Source organism: Sinohyriopsis cumingii, chromosome 2 (assembly GCF_028554795.1).
Source record: "Sinohyriopsis cumingii isolate HCF-2022 chromosome 2, ASM2855479v2, whole genome shotgun sequence".
NCBI lineage: Eukaryota > Metazoa > Mollusca > Bivalvia > Unionida > Unionidae > Sinohyriopsis > Sinohyriopsis cumingii.
In genome coordinates, this window is record NC_142962.1 from 127178404 (window position 1) to 127200783 (window position 22380).

A 22380-nucleotide genomic window follows, 5' to 3' on the forward strand; every position below is an offset into this window, starting at 1 on the left:
TCTTCTATGTACTATTGGCTGATTGAAGGTCTCTTAGTAAGATGTATTTATATCTAGTACTGGCTTCTTGAAATTATCTTAGAAGAACGTCTTTCTATTAAGTATTGTCTGTTTGAAATGCACGTAGTAAGATGTCTTTCGATATAGTATTGTCTGTTTGAAATGCTCGTAGTAAGATGTCTTTCTGCATAATATTAGGTATCTGAAATGCTTTTAGTAAGATGCTTCTTCTATATAGTTTAGGCACTTTCAAATGCTCTTAGTATGATGTCTTTCGATCTAGTATTTTCTGTTTGAAAACCTCGTAGTAAGATGTCTTCCTATATAGTATGGGCTGCTTGAAATGCTCTTAGTAAGATGTCTTTCTACCAAGGTTTTCGCGTTTGAAATGATTTTATTAAGATTCTTATTCTATCTAGTATTGGCTGTTTGATATGCTCTTTGTAAGATGTATTTATATCTAGTATTGACAGCTTGAAGTTCTCTTAGGATAATGTATTTCTGTTTAATATAGTCTGCTTGAAATGCACTTAGTAAGATGTCTTTCGATATAGTATTGTCTGTTTGAAAAGATAGTAGTAAGATGTCTATCTGCATACTATTTGGTGTTTGAAATGCTTTTAGTAAGACGTTTCCTCTATCTAGTATTGGCTGTTTGAAATGCTCTTAGTAAGATGTCTTTCTATTTATTATTGGCTGTTCGAAATGCTCTTAGCAAGATGTATTTCTATCTAGTATTGGCTGTTCGAAATGCTCTTAGTAAGATGTCATTCTATTTAGTATTGCCTGTTTCAAAATACTCTTAGCAAGATGTCTTTCTATCAAGCATTTTGCATTTGAAATGCTTTTAGTAAGATGCTTCTTTCTATCTAACACTGGTTCTAGAAAATGCCATTAGTAAGATGTTTTTCTATCAAGCATTTGTCATTTGGAGTGCTTTTAGTAAGATGTTTCGTCGATCTAACATTGGCTGTTTGAAGAGCTCTTTATAAGATGTTTTTCTATCAGACATCTTGCGTTTGAAATGCTTTCAGCAAGACGCTTATCTAATGTCGGTTTCAAGGATTCGGCGTCTTAAGTTCTTTTAGTAAAATGCTTCTTCTATCTTGTATTGGCTGTTTGAAACGCTGTTAGAATGAAGTCTTATTCTCAAGCATTTGGCGTTTGAAATGCCTTTAGTAAAATGTATCTTCTATCGATTATTAGCTGTTTGAAATTCTGTTACTAATACGTTTCCCCTATATAGTATTGGCTGTTTGAAAAGCTCTTAGTTAGATGTCTTTCGATATAGTGTTGTATATTTGAATTGCTAGTAGTAAGATCTCTTTCTACATAGAATTTGGTTTTTGAAATGCTTTTAATAAGGTGATTTTTTGTTCTTGTTGTTCTAATATTGTCTGTTGGAAACGCTCTGAGTAAGATGTCTTTCTGTCTACTATTGGATGTTTTAAATCATATTAGTACGAAGTCTTTCTAATATTGGCTGTTTGAAATTCTTTTATTCAGATGTTTATTCTATTGTCTGCTGTTTGACAGGCTTTTAGTAAGATGTTTCTACTATCTACTATTGGATGTTTGAAGTCATCTTAATACGATGGCTTTCTAATACTGGATTTTTTAAATGATTTTGGTAAGATATTTTTTCTATCTAGTGTTGGCTGTTTGAAATGCTCTTAGTAAGATGTCTTTCTATCTAATATTGGCTGCTTGAAATGCTCTTAGTAAGATGTCATTCAGACATTCTACCTAGTATGGGCTGTTCAAAACGATCTTAATAAGATCGTTCTCGATCAAGCATTTGGCGTTTGAAATGCTTTCAGTAAGATGCTTCTTCTGTCTCCTATTGGCCGTTTCAAATGCTCTAAGTCAAATGTCTTTCGATCTAGTATTATCTGTTTGAAAAAATTCTCTTAGTAAGACGATCTCTTTCAATTAACATTTGGCTCTTGAAATGCTTTTAGTAAGAAGTTTCGTCTATCTACTATTAGCTGTTTGAAATGCTCTTATTAAGATGTCATTCAATCTAATATTGGATACTTGAAATGCTCTTTGTAAGACGTCATTATATCTAGTACTGGCTGTTTGAAATGATCTTAGATGGTTTTCTATCAGTATTTGGCGTTTGAAATGTTTTTACTAAGAATCTTCTTCTATCTAGTATTGTCTGTTTCAAATGCTCTTTTTTAAGATGTCTTTCTATCAGTATTTGGCTGTTAGAATTGCTATTACTAAGAAGTCTTACTCTCTAGCATTGGGGTTTTTAAATGCTCTTAGTATGATGACTTTCTTTCAAGCATTTAGCGTTTGAAATGCTTTTGGTAAGATGCATCTTCTATCTATTATTGGCTGTTTGTATTGCTCTTAGTAAGATGGCTTTATATCTACTATTGGCTGTATGAAGTGCTCATAGTAAGTCGTCTTTCGATCTTTGCATCATTTTTCATAACTGCCATTGTAAAGCGTCTGCTGAAGAAATCAACACTCGACCATAACGATTTAAAGAACTACCGCCCAGTTTCTAATCTCCCATTCATATCCCAGATTGTATCTCATCTGAATTCAAACACTGTATTTTGCAATGTACAATCTGCATATCGCCCTTGCCACAGTACTGAAACTACTCTTCAAAAAGTAGTTAATGACATTCTCTCTGCTTTAGATAGCGGAAAGATTAAAGTCCTCACCCTCCTTGATTTGTTTGCAGCATATGACACAATAGACCATGATATATTACTTCACCATCTCCAGCATGTATTTGGCATTCATGATACAGCCTTACTGTGCTTCAAGTCCTACCTGGTCAACAGGAAACAAATTGTGTCTGCAAATGGAATATACTCAGCCGCTCTCAAGTGTCATAAATCATCATCCAGTGTCACAATAATTACACACTGACGACCCCCAAATATACGGATCTAGCCACCCAACTGAAGTTGATGCTACCATCCAAGGTGTAGAGAGGTGCATTTCTAATGTGAAATCATGGATGACATGTAACAAGCTGCAGATGAATGATGATAAAACTGAGGCCATTCTTATCACAACACAAAGACTTTCTCATTCACATCCTTTACCTCAAACAATAAATATCAGCAACACCAACATTAAATTCAAACAGTCAGTACAAAACCTAGGCGTTACTCTGGACAGTACTCTCACACTGCACCAACATGTCACGAGCATATGCAAGGCTGCATATATTCAGCTGAGACCCATTAGCTCCATTCGCAAATATCTTTCAGCTGATCACTTGTGTGTTCATTAGTACTTTCAAGACTGGACTGGATAAAACCTTGAAACTGAACTTACACCAAGTTACCTACAAGGATATGGTTCATCATAATGGTGTGTGTGCACATTCCTTGGGATTTATCTAGTGTTTATGTAATCAATGATACAAAGTTACAATATCCTGTTGACACTATTCATTAAATTTCTTGGCTAGAGGGCACACGTACTGTAATGTATTTAATGCATTGTTTCTTAAACCTATTATAATGTTCTAAAAATCGATTATTATTAATTATATATGAAAATATCCAAAGGCCACCTCTCTCATATCTCTTGACATTGTAGCAAGACACCAGCGAAAATCCATGAAAAGACTTGTGAAAGAGGATTTTTGCTTGTGTCATACAATGATGTCTCTGGACGTACAAATGATGGTAAACTTTAAGTCAAACCAACGAGAGAGAGAGAGAAACAATTTTATGGCTGGTTGTAATGTTAATTAAAGCAGAATAATGACTCAGATCAACTACAAATATATTAAAATATTTTAATTATCTCTTGTTGGCTCATCATTTCATTCAGTTTTTATTCCACACTAATTTCCATATGCTGGTACATGAATCATTGAGTGTTCAGTGTTCAAGAAGCTAACAATGTGTTTGTAGTGCTCTACTTTCTTCATTAAAACCATCTTTCATGTTTAATGTGCCTAATATTGATTTAAACAATGTGAATAAAAATAGAAACTCAAGGAAACAATCAACTTATCAATATGCAAGGCGACTGTGAATAGCCACAAAGGCACAGAACACTGAACTACATTCTGCAGTGGACATACTTGGAAGGATGTGAGGAGTTCATTCACTTGGTCAATACACAGTTGCCTTCAGTCAATCTTAACTCTGTTCAAAGGGCAAATATGTGTATTTGTATGTGATATATGAATAATGTATATATAATATTACACTGTATCAATGATATACCATTTGTACAAATTTTTTTTAAAGGAAACTCAGCTAGTCTCATTTTCTTTTAATGAAAAATTTAGACACCTCATATATATATATATATATATATATATATATATATATATATATATATATATAAGTAAGTTTTAGCATTCTGTGTTCCCTCAGTTAAATTCAACATGTACAAAGAAATGTAGAAAAGTTTTATTTTCCTTTAAATATGCATAGTTTACTAAAAATTAATAATTTATCAATGAACAAAGCTTAAACATGATCTTAAAATTAAAATCTTACAGACAAATTATTTCAAATAATTATTAGCTATTTCAAAAGAATTGTGGGCAAAATTCTAGGACTTTAAAGGACAAAATAAACCTTTCTGAAATTTCAAGGAGTTTTCAATGCAACTCCTCAAATTCAAAGATTTTTAAAGGTTGTGTGAATGATGAAGATTTTTCATTTTACTGATTTTACCTACAAAAGGTTAGTCTATCTGATAAAAAATTACGAAGCTTTTAATTAGGTTATGATTAAAATTACAAATTCTACATATAAAATATACATATTTACTGAACATAATGTGAATTCTTCTATACAAAGCATCAGATCTTTTGACTGCATATAATATCCTATTGGCATAAAAGGAATTTGGTTCTCTCACACTGCATTTGCAAAACAGTTTATTGAAACATTGAAGACAGTAAAAATAAAATTCATTCCAGATAAATAAATGATCAATTCTGACACATATAGAAACCATATTACTTGAAAACACATTAATGAAACTGATCTTAAAATATGTACCATATATACTTACTTCTAAGTCAAATCCAACAGCAATCTGCATAAACCTCGATCTGATATTGCATAATGCACTGGCAGAACAGGGTCTATGCAGTTCCACAGGAGTAATCAGTAGAACAAACAAAATAGACCCTGCTTTGCTAACATATTATATGATGGCAGACTGATACATGTATATATACAGTATCAGCATTTCTTTCAAATTAAGTGTAGGGGTTATCAAAATAATGTAAAGATAATTAATGCATGTACACATGATAAGAACAGACAAGTGAAATTGTATATACTTATCATCTGATTATTGTCCTTACCCCTCAAATGTCACTTTCCCACTTGCTGAAGATGGTCCATGTGAGATTACTCAGTCATACTTTGATAACCATTCCACTTTGGTTTAATTATATACAGTATAGATAAATATACTAATGAGAGCTTTTGTTTTAAGCAACAACCAATGCCCTATATGTTTTTTCTTTGAAAAAGCAAGAAGATGAGACAAAATAGAGAAAGTAAATTTACAGTAAATTAAATCTCAAAAAATACTTACCCAATCACATTAACATTGGAAATTACTTTTGATACCCCCTGCCAGGTGGCACTCCATATAATGGATATAGTTAGTTTTAAGTGAAGCACTGTCTGAGACAATATGCTTGCTGGGAGGTATGTGAGGGATTTATAATGTGATTGGGTAAGTATTTGTACAGAGAAACATTTCCTTTCTCTATCAAATACATTACCCAATCATATTAACATTAGGCAAATAAAGAGGAGGAAGAAATGCTAAGTATCCAATCTCTACCTAAAACCACCTTGTAGGGTCAAAGGAACTCTGTACTTATAAGGATATAACTCTCCTAAATATAGCTGACACAACCAAATACGTGCATATAGATGTGTAACGAACTACCCAATGGACTACCACACTTGACAAATAATTACCAAGAAAAGGTTTTTCTTATGTGAATCCAGCGAATGTTGACAGATCCTACCTAAGGATATGATTGTGTTAGGAGTGGTGTCAATGGTGACTGAGCAGCACCCATGTGACCAAATAGATTCAACTGTATTTTGAGAAGACATGTCACGCAAACATAAAGTGAACAGGGCTGACTGGGCATGCCAACCGATTCCATTATATTTTTAATTGTGACACTGAATCGAAAGGCAAAGCTCATAGAAAAAGCTCATATTTTACAAGTGAAATTCTCATCAAACATACCGTATATACTCTTGTTTTCGTATAAGCCGCACCCCCCAAACTGAATAAGCATCAACATTAAAAAGTGCACGACCCACACATAAGCTCACCCACAAGTCTGAGGTGCCATCACATGATGCATGCTTTAAGTTCCAAATGCAATTATTTAGGCAAACTTATACATGTATTGGCAAAAATTATGCATACCCACCACATACATTACATAGAAATTAATGCAATATTACATGGAAATGTTATAAGTTACTATATTTGTTTTAAAAGTCAATCAAATTATTTGAATTTTCTGTTTTCTTATTGTTTCTGCCTAATTAAGATTTTTAATAATTTGATTGGACAATGACAAGAACTGAGCATTCCCAAGTTGATATAACAGTACCTCTCCCTTTTGACTCTAGTCAATTATTGTTTCATTATGCATTATTGCATTACAATTTTGTATCAATGAACCAGTAATTATGTTTTTATTCTGCCTTGAAATTGTAAATACCTATCTTATTAAAATGTGATTCCGTCATGACACTGAACAACAACAGTGTTTGGTTCGACACACGCATTTAGGCTTGTGAGTATATTTACATAAAGACACCACCACATGTAATTTGAAGGTTGGAAACATAAAGACACCACCACATGTAATTTGAAGGTTGGAACTTGTGCTGAATGAAGTACATCCTGCTGAATAAGGTAATCCCTTGGATTTGAATCATAGGCACCACTAAACTTAAATAATATATCCAAAACACAATAATGAAGTTTCAGAAACAATGCTTCCAAAAATTATTGTAATACCGTAAAATCTGAGTTGTAGTTTGCTTTGATGTAAGTGACCTTACACCCCATTGTTTGCAGCTATGGTTATCTGGCTAATATTAGAGTTCAAGGCAATTACATGTCAAAGTACTGGTATACCCGCTTGTCAAAATTACCTCTTGACCCAAGCCCGTTTCAGGGTTTTGATGATTAACTGGTCTGGATTACTGTCAGAAAACAAAAGAGAGATCTTCCAATTTTAAACAAAGGGGATGCCGAAACAACTAGCTTTTCTGTGTGTGGAAAATTACGATTTTGTTCAGCCAAAACACAAAACCAAAACTGATGATGATTCAAGTAGATCTCTATTAAGAATTTTAGCCTTTACTGTTACCATTCTTTCATGAACATGTAACAGTTAAGTGAATAAATGCTGATTATGCGCCTTGCACAATTAAATGTGCACACCTTTTCATAAAGATTACCTCAATTTTAAGGGTAGCTTATATGACTGAAAAACTGTAACTCATGAGAACATGGATAAAATGAAACAGCTATGTATGTCTAGCTGAAATGTGATTTGGAATAATGCAATTTGGTAGAAACATTGAATAAAGCAAAATCTGCATCTAATATTTATGGGAATAAACAAGTTATCCTAATCACATGACAAAAAACACGATTTGCCCTGTGTAAGTACTATTCACTATAGTACAGCCTAGTCTCCTGGGTAAATTTTAACCAATATTTAATGTCATGTTGGAGAAATCAGAAAATATGCACAAGCAAAGTGTTGGGACACTGAAAATGTATTTTTTTATGCATATAAGATGTAGGACAAGAAAAAAATTATTTTTGCAAGATTTACAGCCATTATGATAGTCAACAAAATACAAATTTTTAAGTTTAGACTCTGACCCGTGGATAAGCTGACCCTCCTCCTTCCATGCTTTTATTTTTTCCGAAATTATTTGGCTTGTACGTGAGTATACACAGTACCTGTTCCTGAAAAGCTATCATAGTATGCTGAATGGATTACTCCCTTTAGTCAAGATAACACTAGTGTGATTATGTCCTCTTTCCCTGGCTTTAGTGAGAGGAAAAGAATCTGAAATCTGGACCAGATGGACTGCATGTGCTTAGGATAAATTCAGAGAGTATGTACCAGGTCCTGTAATCTATCTCCTCTCAAAGGATCGACTAAAGGAGGATGAAAATTATTTTCCGGTTGCCATTAGATGGAAGCTGTTCTTAGTATTTTATAACTGGGTTGTGTCAGAAAGAAACTGTAGGGTGTTTGGTCCGATGGACACGTAATGGTTCTCAATTACTCTCGATGCTGAATCCAAGGCTATCAGGAAGCATGTCTTGTAAGATAACTGGTTCAGTGCAACAATGGACAAAGGTTTAAAATTGGCAGAGTTGAGCCATCCACGACCCATGACGCCATTTCGGGAACAAGGTTAGTGAATGAGGTCTGGATAGATAAAGGTTGGTTAGCATGTATGAGAGACTAATGTCAAGACACTCGTGATGTCTGAGTTGTCTGAAAACATGGAACAATATCCCATCATAATTATTGGTGCTAGCTTCTTACTTTCGATGAGAAAATGAAAGATGATAGCAAGCCAGTGAACCAAGGCTGACAGCACTGTGATATTATTTGCATACATTAAAGTGGAGGGTTGTCAAGCACATGAGATCCTCTCCACTACCGAATAGTGCATGTTTTTCCTGCCGAATGGGCTGCCAGATGAGAGCCATGCATAAAGTAAAAGATTCTCTGGACATGAGTGACAGATTAGCGACCACAGCTGTTGGAGAAGCTTGGGGGATTGCTAGAATTTTATTGGGCATGTCTGTCATCAAGTTGAGCAGATAAGTGACCCATGACTTGTCTCATCAAAGAGGGGCAACCATGATTATCCTTGCAATCTATGCCCCTCATTTTGGGGGGGGGATAGGCCCAGATTCCCTCCCAGTTAACTGAAAGGGCATTGACATTCCATGCATTCAGATCCTGGAATGAGTTCAGATCCTGGAATGAGGAGACAAAGGTGGTCAGCATGTTTTTCCACCTTGTTGCAAACAGGTCAACCACTGGTCAACCCCAAAGGTTGCAGACGCGATGGAAAATAAATGGACAGAAGGATCACTCCGTGCAGTTGTCCCTTCTCTGATAGAGAATTTACTTGAACAATGAACCTACCTGGAATGTGTTGAACCTAAATGCTTATTTGATATTAGGAATGCCAGTGAAGATAGTTCTGTATGAACACGCGTAGTTGTGCTGGCTTCATCAATTTACCACCACTGAATTATTTGACATTATTAGGACTGTTTTTGTATGAAGGCAATCTTTCCAAACATTGGAGGTTTTGAGGATTGACTTTTTTCCCAAGAGACTGACATGAAGGGTTCCCTTTTGTTATCTTTACATGCCAATGAACAACTCAAAGTCCGGTACTAAGTGGGCCCCCAACAGGACAAACCATTTCTCAGCAGATGGTGGCTGCGGGGCTTCCAATGGAATTCCTGGCACTAGTTATTCTATGTTCTGCCACTGAATTAGCAGTACCTGATTTCCACTGAGATCTTTATCTGCTGATCTAACGGACAAGATCTAGGTTAGAAAAGGCTGTTAGGGCATAAACCACAGCATGATGGACCACTCTATTAATTAGTTTCGAGATGTGACTGACCACATCCCAAGTGACTGTTCTCTGCCATATCTGCCAAGCAGTACAACACACAAAAAAGACCAAATCAAATGAAGACATAATAGAAACCAGATTCCATAGAAGTTCTGAAGTGGCATCATCTTCATTCTTTTTAAATGAAGTCTTGAATTTGTTCATTGCATTTATAACCGGCAGTTGGGGATACTACATAGAGAAGGGGTGTCCAATATATGGCCCGCAGGCCAGATATGGCCAGCCAGACTCAATAGTCCAGCCCACAGCCAGGTCTCTCGTTATTGTCAGATTCATATGCCTTTCACAGTTCATGATATGTATGACTGAGTAAAGTACATTTATATCAAATCTGGCCTCCAAAGCAAATGAGTTTGACATCACTGTCACAGAGGGTAGGATACTTCTTTTAAGGCAGCTTTAAAACTTAATTCAGTTCTTTCCATTGCAAAATTGGAATTATCAGGTGACTCTAAGTTGGAACAGTTGTTGGCTTGTGGGTACTCTTCCTCCAGTGGGTATGTCCTGGAATATGTCACACCGTATGGTAAAGATGCCACCATTTTTCATCAGCATGCATGCCAAAAACCTTCCTAAGTCAAAAGCTATGAAAGGTGGTCCATGCCATCCTAGCCAACCCAGCCAGCTTTGCCAGACCATCATATTAGTATACATGGGGTCCAGGCATGTCCAGCTTCTTGGCCACACTGCTGGATGGGTTGGTCAACAGCCAGCAAAACTAAAAATAACTCGCATATATCTGGCTTTGTTGCCAATATCATGTCCAGGTGGAACCCAGTGGGTTGCCTAGATCTGTACGAAGCAACTTTGTAGCATTCACTTGTGGACATTCTTGTTGACAAAGCTTTATGAATCACATTGATCTCTCTGAATTCTAGATCTCTGTTGGTGTCTGTCTGCAATATGTCCTTGTTATGATGCAATTCGACTGGTGGAGGGAGAGGCATACCCACATAGCGGGTTTAACTAGATAATGAGTTTTGGAGGGAGGGTGTAAATTTAAGATGCCTTGATTACTAGATTTGGATCAAGCCTTATTCCTTGCTCTTGAGGTATTTTTTGAAGAACATTTGACCATATATCTTCTGTCTACAAAGTGCAGACCTTACTGGTTTAGGATGATGAACATTTAGTGCTGGAAAGGCTGGATTTGTAATTGTCTTCCACCACCTTAAAATGTCTGCATTTTTTTAATACATTTAATAGCAATTTTGTTGCAGACTAGAGGCATCTGAAAATATAAAGAACATAACACTCCAGGTGTAAACACAATGTGAGATAATGGCTATCGATTGTCAAAATATGAATATATATTTCTGTTAGATGACCTATATAAAGAATCATCTGCCAATGAAAAAATGTCAATGATCAAGTTTAACAATGAAAAAACAAAATGGAAATTAAATATATACTAATAATATTATAAATATATTACAAATATATCAGAATAAAGTGATAAAATGTGCAAATAGGCAAGAACAAGAACAACCGTACTGTGGTACTACATAGCTATAATATGGTGTTACTGATGTATACCTGTCATATGAAGTTGTCACAAATTCAAAGAAATACCTGAAATTTCAACAAAAATACAAATATTAGTATTCACTATAATGCTTGACTTATTGAACCACCAAAAAAGACTGTTGGATGGCCAACAGAAAACACAAAAATCCAAGGATTCTCAGAGGCCTGTAGAAAAATTACAGCAAAAGTTAAACTGACGATATCCAGTATACGGAGCACCACCACCTGGTGGGGTAAGGGAGTAATATGTAAAAGTTACTTCCATTTGTCTATGCAAAGTATAGACAGACTTTTCGAGTCTGTGGGAGGGCTGGATTCTGGAGGCAGAAGAAGTAAAATTCTTAATGTTAATGTGATTGGGTAATGTATTTGACAGAGAAGCTGTTCTACTTTTTCTGTTTTTAAGCACATTGGATGAATAGCAGATTTTCAGCATAAAAAATCTATATGACTGAATACAACAATCACATTTATGGATATATATAGTATGACTACATACATAATCCATGAATATAAAAATAGCATGACTACATACATAATCCATGGATATATAAAGTATGACTACATAAATAATCCATAGATATAATGTTACCACATATGAAATCAGTGATCTGAAGCATGAGAAAGCCACACAACATTAAATAACTTCATCTTCCAATATGTGGTTATAGCATCAAATATTTTAAGGAAGCAAACAGTTAATTCAAGCACCACTACTAAAAAATATAGTTGTCCAAATGTTCAGAACATGTACTAAAGACCTTACTGAAAGTATGAAGTAATCAAAAAGTAAAAGCTGCAGATAAGTCAAACAATGTATTCATTTTTCTACAGTCTTTGTCTTTATGTGATGAAAATGGCCTGGTCAAAGAATCTTGGAAAGTGGACTTATCTATACTTTCCATGTTTTAAACTTCAACCATTTTTAACTTGCAATACACTGAGTAGGAGAGCTAAAGGCAATTATTGGCAGTATCAATTTGGTGTCAGGTGATAAATTTAAAAAGGCTTTTTAAGAAAAAGTTCAGTGCAATACAATGTGCTTCTTGCAAAAGGCATAAAAAAGTAACTGAAAAGTTGAACTTAATCGTACAGTACCACTTCATCTTGTCTACCAAATGAATTATTCCCATATAATTGGTACCATGTCATAGTGTCCAGATGATAGATTATTTTCATAGCTGGTACCATGTCATAATGCCTACCAAATGAATTATTCTGCTACAAAGAATTATTTTCATAGTACCAAATGAATTAGTTACATACAGTCAGTACCATGTTATAATGTCTACATGAGGAATTATTCCCATACAGACATGACCATGTCATGTCTACCAGATGAATTACTCCCATACAGTTAGTACCATGTCATGTCTACCTGATGATGTGTGACGTGATTTGAATTTTTAATGTAGCTTTAACAATTTTTCTGTCATATTGTTATGATGTCTGCATTGTGGCAGTTTAAAGTGATGTCTAGCACTGGGGCATCATGCCACAAACATGTAGCATGATGTCCCACCCAGTCACATTATCCTGACACCAGGCCAACCAGTCCTAACACTAACCTCTTAATGCAGAGCGACAAGCGAGGTAGCTGTTAGTACCATTTGTGTAAGTCTTTGGTATGAATTGGCCGGGTATCGAACCCATGACCTCCCGCATCTGAGGCAGACGTTCTAATCACTAGGCCACCGGAGCGGTTGTCTAACTGATGAATTATTCCCATACAGTCAGTACCATGTCATGTCTACCAGATGAAATATTCCCTTACAGTCAGTAGAATGTCATGTCTACTAGATGAATTACTCCCATACAGTCAGTACTATGTTGTGTCTACCAGATGAATTACTCCCATAGACAGTACCAAGTCATATCTACCAGATGAAGTATTCCCATACATTCAGCACCATGTCATGTCTACTAATGAATTATTCCCATACAGTCAGTACCATGTAATGTCCACTAGACGAGTTACTCCCATAGTAGTCTGATGAATTATTAGTAGGTTGGTGACAAAGATATTCTGATGGCATACAATAACCAACAATGTTAATTATTCCCATACAGTCGGTACCATGTCATAAAGTCTACCTGATGAAATTATTCCCATAGTCAGTACCATGTTATAATATCTACCTGATGAAATTATTAGTAGGTTGTAGACTAAAATATTCAGATGGAGACAATAATCAATAATGACTTATTCCCATACATTCAACTTGCATTCGCAGACATAATTTGCACATCTGAAGTATGTCAGCAGGCAGTGGCACCAGCAGTCTTAAATGTTTAATATCATGAACAACAGTTTAATGGAAGATATAGAGTACTCAAAAGATATTCCACTAAGTCCCAATTCAACATCTTTAAATTTACCGAAAGGGACATATTATGTGTTCTTTCTTTAGCATCATTTTCTTATTACTCTGTGTCTGAAAATCATGTCATTAAATACAAAAAATTACACTGATAAGTGCTAGCTTTTAATTTTGTTGGTAGAATCATCTTACAAAGCATTTTTTGTGCAACAATTGGTATACAGCTCATTATTTAGCCACATGTATGAGTACCATATCTGCATATTATATGCAAACAAAATCCATTAAAAAGGTATTTATATTTTTTTAAATCCATTATGATTGCACATAACAATTTAAACTAAAACATTTAGTCTGAAACTGTCATTCCATACTGCTGCCATAAGCACAGTCTGTGTTTACAGATGGCAAATTCAATCAATATAAATTATGATACTGGGATATCTAAAATGATAGTACTTGATCACAGCAGAAACCCTCACTCAAATAAAGCCTATAATCAAACATTCCTGAATTAGTCTTGGTCATACAGACTTTTCATGTATTCTCAAAAGACATGATTAGATTTTTCATGATTAAGACTCAGTCCAGTATCACATGTTTCTGATTTTCAGCATACAAAAAATAACCTACTGAGTTAAAAAATGTATAAAGTTAAAACCAGGGAATAAATACAGTTATTAAATTGTCATCTACAGTAATGTCAAAATTATTTAAATGTACCGTCAAAAGTCAAGTAATGTTCCACTTGTAAATTTTCATCATTCCAATATCCTCCATTACACACAGTAGAGGTATTTTTGTTATATATTTACATATTTCACAGACAAATAAAATACACATTACATAATATTATCCAACAATACCATACTTATGTAACATGCCGATATTTCTATCACTAGAATACTTTTATGTATGAAGCATATAAAACAGAATGAAGGATCTGTGGGAGTATTTTGATCTTGTTTCCCTTTCTCCGGAAGTATAGGTTCATATCTGTCACATCAACTTAAAAATGATATGTCTCAGATTACTTTCGTCTGCCAAGAGGCTGTTCAGTGACTAATCATCTAGTTTGTCCTGAATGTTTTCCTCATTCTGTTCGATGGGGATCCTCTCCTCCTCCCTTTCACTGCTTTCCAACAGAGGGGCATCTATAACAGGCATTATAAAACAATCAGGTGATAACAAGAAAAAGCTCAACAATGCAAGGACAAACTAGATTCATGCTTCTAAGACATATTCTCCTCCATAATTTGTCAAGTCAAAATATTTTTAAAAAAACAAGAGGTCTAAGTGGATCTGAGATACTTTACCTGGCTGACATCTGCCTAATAACTAAGTTAACCTGGCTGACATCTGCCCAGTAGCTAAGTTAACCTGGCTGACATCTGCCTAATAGCTAAGTTAACCTGACTGAGATCTGCCTAGTAGCTAAGTTAACCTGGCTGACATCTGCCTAATAGCTAAGTTAACCTGGCTGGCATCTGCCTAATAGCTAAGTTAACCTGGCTGGCATCTGCCTAATAGCTAAGGTAACCTGGCTGGCATAAGCCTAATAGCTAAGTTAACCTGGCTGACATCTGCCTAGTAGCTAAGTTAACCTGGCTGACATCTGCCTAATAGCTAAGTTAACCTGGCTGACATCTGCCTAATAGCTAAGTTAACCTGACTGGCATCTGCCTAATAGCTAAGTTAGCCTGGATGGCATCTGCCTAATAGCCAAGTTAACCTGGCTGACATCTGCCTAGTAGCTAAGTTAACCTAGCTGACATCTGCCTAACAGTTAAGTTAACCTGGCTGACATCTGCCTAGTAGCTAAGTTAACCTGGCTGACATCTGCCTAATAGCTAAGTTAACCTGGCTGGCATCTGCCTAATAGCTAAGTTAACCTGGCTGACATCTGCCTAATAGCTAAGTTAACCTGGGTGGCATCTGCCTAATAGCTAAGTTAACCTGGCTGACATCTGCCTAGTAGCTAAGTTAACCTGGCTGACATCTGCCTAATAGTTAAGTTAACCTGGCTGGCATCTGCCTAATAGCTAAGTTAACCTGGCTGACATCTGCTTAATAGCTAAGTTTAAGAGCAGTTGACATAGAAATTTGGGCCAACATGGTGCTTTCCATAGCAACTTCTTCCAATACTGCTGACTACATATGTTAAGACAAATGTTTCATAGTTGGTCTAGTTTTTCCACCTTCATCGAAACTTGATGCCACATCAAAATAATTTCTCTGATACTGAAATGCCCAAAGCCAAGATGCTTCTGTCAAAGTTGATCAAATTCTGTTCAGCAGTTTTTTGAAAAGTTGTGTAAATGCTTTTAGGGAATTGGCAAAAAGTTTAAACCCTCCATGCCAGAATGGATTATATCAAAAATGGTCAATTTCAGCAAAGCTGTTTTCGGTAAGTTACTGCATAAATGTATTTCCATTTTTCAGTATTGGTGGCAATAGACCAACATCTTTGTGTCATTTTGAAAAGGTCATTATGCCAGCACTTGTTCAATCAAATTCTATGCAGTGGTTGTGGAGAGAAGTTGTTTTTAAAAAAATTCTATCTTTAGTAATGATAGCCATATTTGATGGTAGATAGGCATAAATTATATAGACCAGAAAGGTCTTCATGTTGGGATGCTTTCAGTCAAATATGCGAAACTGTTCAGCAGTTTCAGAAAACAAATCATTTAAAAGTTTTATATTTTTAGTAATGGTGGCCATATTTAATGGCAGATCAGAATCAGCAATTTAAAATTGAAAGTTATCTTTGCCAGGATGTCATGATGTTTTTTAATCAAATTCAGCCAAATTCTGTTGATCAGTTTTGGTGAAAAGTCACTTAAGTGTTTTCCTATTTTTTGTAGCAGCAGCCATACCTGATGGCTTATAGGCATCTTCGGTCTTCATGCCATTAAATGATTATGCTTTATGTCAAATATGATTAATTTCTATTCATGAATTCTGAATAAGTCATTTAAAGCATTTTTTTTTGGGAACACCAACCACATTTGCTGGAAGTTCAAAATTATTTGCACAAACCTGAAAGCCTTCCATGTCTGAATGCTGTCAAATCTGGCCAAATTCTTTTGTACAGTTGTTGTGAAGTTCCATAATGATTTTTCTATTTTAAGAAACAGCAGCCATATTTGATGGCAGATAAGCATCTTTTGTATAATTTTAAAGGTCTTCATGCCATAGTGCTTTCTGTCAAATATGATCAAATTCTATTTGGCAGTTTTGAAGAGTCATTGAAAGTTTTTTTGGGTTTTGGGGTTGTTGTTTTTAGTAACAGCAGTCACATCTGATGGTACAGCCAAAGCTATATAAGACAAGCCCTCTATTCCAGAATACTTTCAGTTAATTTTGGTCCTATTCTGACGAGTGGTTTTTGTGGTCATTAAAATGTTTTTGTATTTTCTGGTAACAGTAGCCATATTTAATGGTGGATCTGCATCACTTTTCCAAAACTTCAAAGATGCCAAGACACTTTTTGTCCGGTTTGGTTTTAGAAAAGTTGTTTTTTAAAGGCTTTTCCATTTTTAGAACAATGGCTTTTCTATTTTTAGTAACAGTGGCCATATTTGGAGGCTGATCAGATCATTGCACCTATCTGAAAGTTCTTTACCGTAGTGCTTTCTGTTGAGGTTGTTTACTGGGGTTTTACTATTTTTTATTAACAATGCCAATATATGATAGTGGATCTGCATCATTTGTATCAGTCAGAAAGCCCATCAAGCCTGGATACTTTTTGATAAATTTGGTCAAAACTGGTCCAGTGGATTTTGAGGAGTTTACAACATCAACTGTTGATGTACCCAGAGACGTACAATATGCTCACTTTGCCATAGAGTCAAGTAACCAGAATATAAGTAATGATTACATAGTTCACCTCAACAAAATGTTTAGTAGTCTCCAGCAGCCATTGTAAACATCATTATTGTGGTGAAAATTAGTTCTGGCTAAAAGTGATCTTAACAAATGTTGGGGTGCTTTATTAATAGTATTTCTGGACAACTTCCTTCTCCATATATTTTAACTTTTTAAACTGTAAATTTGTAAATTTAATCAGCACTATATAACAAGTACTGTCATTACATACTGTTAAGCAAACAAATTTGCCAGCTGCCTACCTATCTACTAAGCAACCAACCAAACAACCTTCCTACCTACTGAGACTGGGCATAAATAATGTAACTATAAAAGATTTATTTTAAAGTAGAGTTACTATGTACAAAAACTATAATCAACTGATAAAAACTTAAGGTTAATATTAATTTTTATTTTTGGGGTTTTTCATCTAAAACTTGGTTCTGAAAATTTTCTGGATGGTCATATTGACATGGGATTTTAGCCAAAAGTCTTATGATGATGTCACCTTGGTACTAAATGACTACTTTTGTAGCACTCATCAACTTGGATCCCATATCATTCATGATTCTTGTTCAACCCATTACCTCATGTAAGCCATTACCTCATGTAAGCCATTACCTCATGTAACCCACTACCTCATGTAAGCCATTACCTCATGTAACCCATTACCTCATGTAAGCCATTACCTCATGTAAGCCATTACCTCATGTAAGCCATTACCTCATGTAACCCATTACCTCATGTAAACCATTACCTCATGTAAGCCATTACCTCATGTAACCCATTACCTCATGTAAGCCATTACCTCACGTAAGCCATTACCTCTACACCATTTTAATGGAAGCTTTAGTGGACGCCTCAACCCGATTTGCATGCAGGTGTGTTTGGATGCCTCTGCACATATCCACGTGGAAGAGTGTTGTAAATATCAGCCATTCTGAGCAAGGTTTCATAGTGCCACCTTTGGGGAAAACCCCTTATTAGATACTACATTTCACTGAGATCAATGACCATAACATCAGATCATGTGGTTGCTGTTTAAGATCTAATTGTAATCTATTTAAAGTAACTGGATTGGATTCTCCACTCTCCAAAATGGAAGCCATCGATCTCATTGAGTTTGGATGACTAGAACCATGAAAGTCTCAATAAATCAGAGGTTCTAATGTTGATGTAGTCATGACTGATATTTGATAATTATCAAATTAAGATGCTTTAGCATAGCAGAAGCAGAAAAAGAACCAGTAGATTTTGAGGCTGAGAAATGTCATCTATAGTTGGTCAAACATCTTCACTGGCTTGATGGTGAACAAGTTCTGTCTTGATTTTAAAGCACATAAAATATTCTTCCATGAAAAATAATTATAGTTATAAAGATCAGATTTTGCTCTTAAACATTTTTATTGATAATAGATGTATACCAACAATGTAAAATGGCTAAATTTGATGTTGTACTTAACATATACTGTAAATTTAACAGACAGGCCTGTGCATATTGTATCATATAGGTAACAAAGCATAGTGCACAGTGTGACTTTGGTACAAGTATATCAACAGGTTACACAGTAACTGACTCTGGGAAAATATATATACACGGTGCAATAGACCTTTTTGGTCATGAGCTAAATGCAGAATCTTAATCCAGTAAAATGTGAAATACAAGTCACTGTGACCTTCTGCTTTAATTCCGTGGTACTAACAAAGATGGTTATAATCAGCAAGTTTGATGATTCCAGCATGAACAGATCTAGAGAAAACAAAATTTGTAAGCAAAGTCACTGAAGCATGAAATATGGGTTAGTGACCTACTTTTGTGATGATATTGTAATTTTTATCAAGATGATCACCTCCAACAAGTTTGATGTACCTTAATTACAGTGTTGTATATACAGGGTGCAAAAAAACTAAGCGGTAATAAAATAAATTTTGTTGTGGGTTTATTTAACACCATTTTTCAGCACATCATAGGCTATACATGACAAATGAGCTAAAAAATTTAAACAATCTTGACATTACAAGTCTTTACAATGGAGTGTCTATTATATCCTGACTGCTGCTGTGTATGACTACTGCAGCATAATTATGGAGGAATGCTGGATAAAGGTTGATATTCACATAGATAACCCCCTCCTGAATGAGACCCAAATTTGGACCCTGATGGTCCATGAAAACCTGATGTGGTCTCTTCATATTAAGAGAGATTATCTGGCCAAAAAAAACTCAGTTAAAGGAAAGAGATAATTAGAAAAATAATAGAAATACCCACCTTAACTTTCATCCAGACCATGCAGACCTGCCAACCCTGGTGAGACTGTCTCAGTTAGGTAGTTGAATTTTTCTTTAAGTTTGACCAGTTTTCATTAAGGTGTAACAAAATATCATAAACTGCTATTGTAAAGCTAGAAAACATATTTAAAAGTTCAGTATTAGAAACAAGAAGTGACAGTAAATATTATGTTCATCTGAAAAGTTTGTAAAGTACACGTAGATCTTATTTATCACTAGTACAGTTGCACAAAATTCAGTTCCAAGCCCTATGCAGTTCACTGGCTTGTTGCTATCTGTCAATTTAATATAAGTGTTGGAATTATTTCCATTTCAGGTGACGATGGCAATCATATCTGCCACCATGAGACATAATCAAATTTACATGTATTGTCTAATAAACGTAAATGTGTCCCTTCCTGCTTTAATTCACAAGAATCTGAATATTTCTTTCTATTCTCTGTGCTGATTATTATAAACTTTTTAAAAGACTTATTTTCACTTTTGTCTTCAACATGCATTGCTTGCTGGGCTCATTTTTAAAACATTATATAATAAAGTTTGATATACATGCGCTTTGCATGATTGTTGTAGTATGTTTTAATGCCATTTTTCAGCACAAGATAGGCTATACATGGCGGCCAGTATTAATGGTGGAGGAAGAACCCAGGAAATCCCCGGAAAGAACTACCGTCCCTCGAGAAGCTACTGGCAAGCTTTCTCACATACCCACATTGGCCGAATCCAAGACTCGAATCTACGCAGACAGAGGTGAGATGGCAGTGATCCGTAACGGAGAGCGCTTTAGACCACTTGGCCACTCGGGGCCCCTGCGCTTTGCATGAGAAAAAATTGTGCAGTTTCAAGAATCTGAGCTACTGCTCTAAAGTTAGTCTGGTTCCCTTCCTAACTCCACTAATTCTAGTATAAAACCCGGAGCCAATCAAATATGGATGAACTAATTATCAGGATGTTTGGGCAATATTAATTTTTCTGGAGTTTTGGCTTATATTCCATAAGTCTGTATTTTAAAGGCCATTTTCGTAAGACAGCAAAATCGTAAGGGTTAGCAGGTCTGGACTATATGGTAGAAAAAAAGAAAGAAATTTAGTGAACAAATATCCTGAAAACAACATTTCTGGTAAATTTACCCGCATAACTGTCAGCAAAATGTGAAATTTGATTATAGTGACCTTTGTTGTAAGCACGTTGACTTAACGGAGATGCATATCATTATCAAGTTTGATAATTCTAGCTTCAACAAAATATGAAGAAAAAAATTAAAACATAAAATTTAACCAAATTCAATTAAGAGCGAAATATGGGTCACAGTGACCTACTTTATGGGGAGGGTGTAGCACCCATCAAGATGCACCCCCTTACCAAATTTCTTGATTCCGGATATAACAGTATTTTCAAGGTGTATAAAATCTCCACTAAATGTAAAAACTGAACCAAGAATGTACACCATAGAAAGTTGAACCTCCCATCTCCCTTCCCAGCATGTAGGTGCTACGAAACCCGATCCGAAAACTGTTGCCCAGGATCTAAGAAAAATGAATGGTTGAGATTCAGTGAGGCTGGACATATGTATATGCTATCATCTATGTGGATGTCAACACCCGCAGTGGTACCAATAGCTCTCCTCTACATTGTTGAAGTGAGCTAAAATGGAACGCAAGATCACTGAATTATTATGTGTGGATCTCACTCACTATTGAAATTTCTTGAGAATTTGATGATGTAAACATACAATCCAAGTCGAATTCAAATCAGATCAGAAATATGGACTCCAGATTGGTTACAAGCAATTGCTTATGGATCGATTAAAAAGGACAGATGTCATGCAATGCATGAGAAATGCAGGACCATGGCCAAAGCTCACTAATGGACAGGTGAGCAAAAAACTGGTAAGCATCTTAGCTTAAGCACACATGAATTAAAATGACCACCTACCTTCTGAAACTAGGCTGTTACTAGAGGAGCCTAGACTTCCAGCATTGGCCCTATCTGAGCTGTTGGACTGATGGGATAGCCCACTGTCAAAAGTTTCTATGGTAACTGCAGTGGAGGCATCACTCACACTAACATTGACAGTATCCAGAGATCCAAATCCTTCTGACAAGTTATTATTAACAGTATTGACAGTACTAGTGGTTATGATGGAGTGTCTATTTGTGTTATCTCCTGACTGGTGCTGTGGCTGACTACTATGGCGCAATTCTGGGGGAATACTGGGTAATGCTCGATATTCACCTGGATGACCACCTCCAGAACGAGACCCAAAATTTGACCCTAATGGTCTACGAAAACCTGATGTGGCTTCTTCGTAAGAAGGCAGTGTTGCTTGTCTGTGTTCATAACCAATCAAAAGAACTCTGTCATGATCATCAAGGGAATTGCTGTGAACACGAGAGTACGGTGGTGGTGCTGTTGATGGGCGACACAATCTGGGGTGTGGCTTACGCCTCCTGAAAATCATTATCACCATGACAAGAAGTAGTACTCCCAGCACGCTGCATGCAGTAGCTACAACAATGGCAAGAGTACTCATGTGGCTGTTGCCATCATCCTGGTTTGCTGAATCTGTAGCGGGAGTATTGTCTTCTGAAATAACAAAAAAATGCTTGCTACATGAATCAACATTTAAATATTGATGCAAAGAAGTACTGAACACTGGGAATTTTGCCCTAGTTTAATTTTTGCCC

The 22380-nt window shown here is 35.7% G+C and overlaps 1 protein-coding gene across 2 annotated transcripts in view; it reads right to left on the reverse strand.

The window, feature by feature from the left end:
- Positions 1-3764: 3764 nt before the first annotated feature.
- LOC149805787 (zona pellucida sperm-binding protein 3 receptor-like) overlaps positions 3765-22380 on the reverse strand; it is a 56740-nt gene continuing 38124 nt past the window's right edge. For both annotated transcript variants that reach the window (XM_089950479.1, XM_089950480.1), the window contains exons 8-9: positions 21629-22279; positions 3765-14691 (exon numbers count right to left, since the gene is read on the reverse strand). In XM_089950479.1, the coding sequence (XP_089806605.1) occupies positions 14600-14691; positions 21629-22279 (743 nt within the window). In that variant the 3' untranslated portion in view covers positions 3765-14599. The remainder of the gene's footprint in view (positions 14692-21628; positions 22280-22380) is intronic.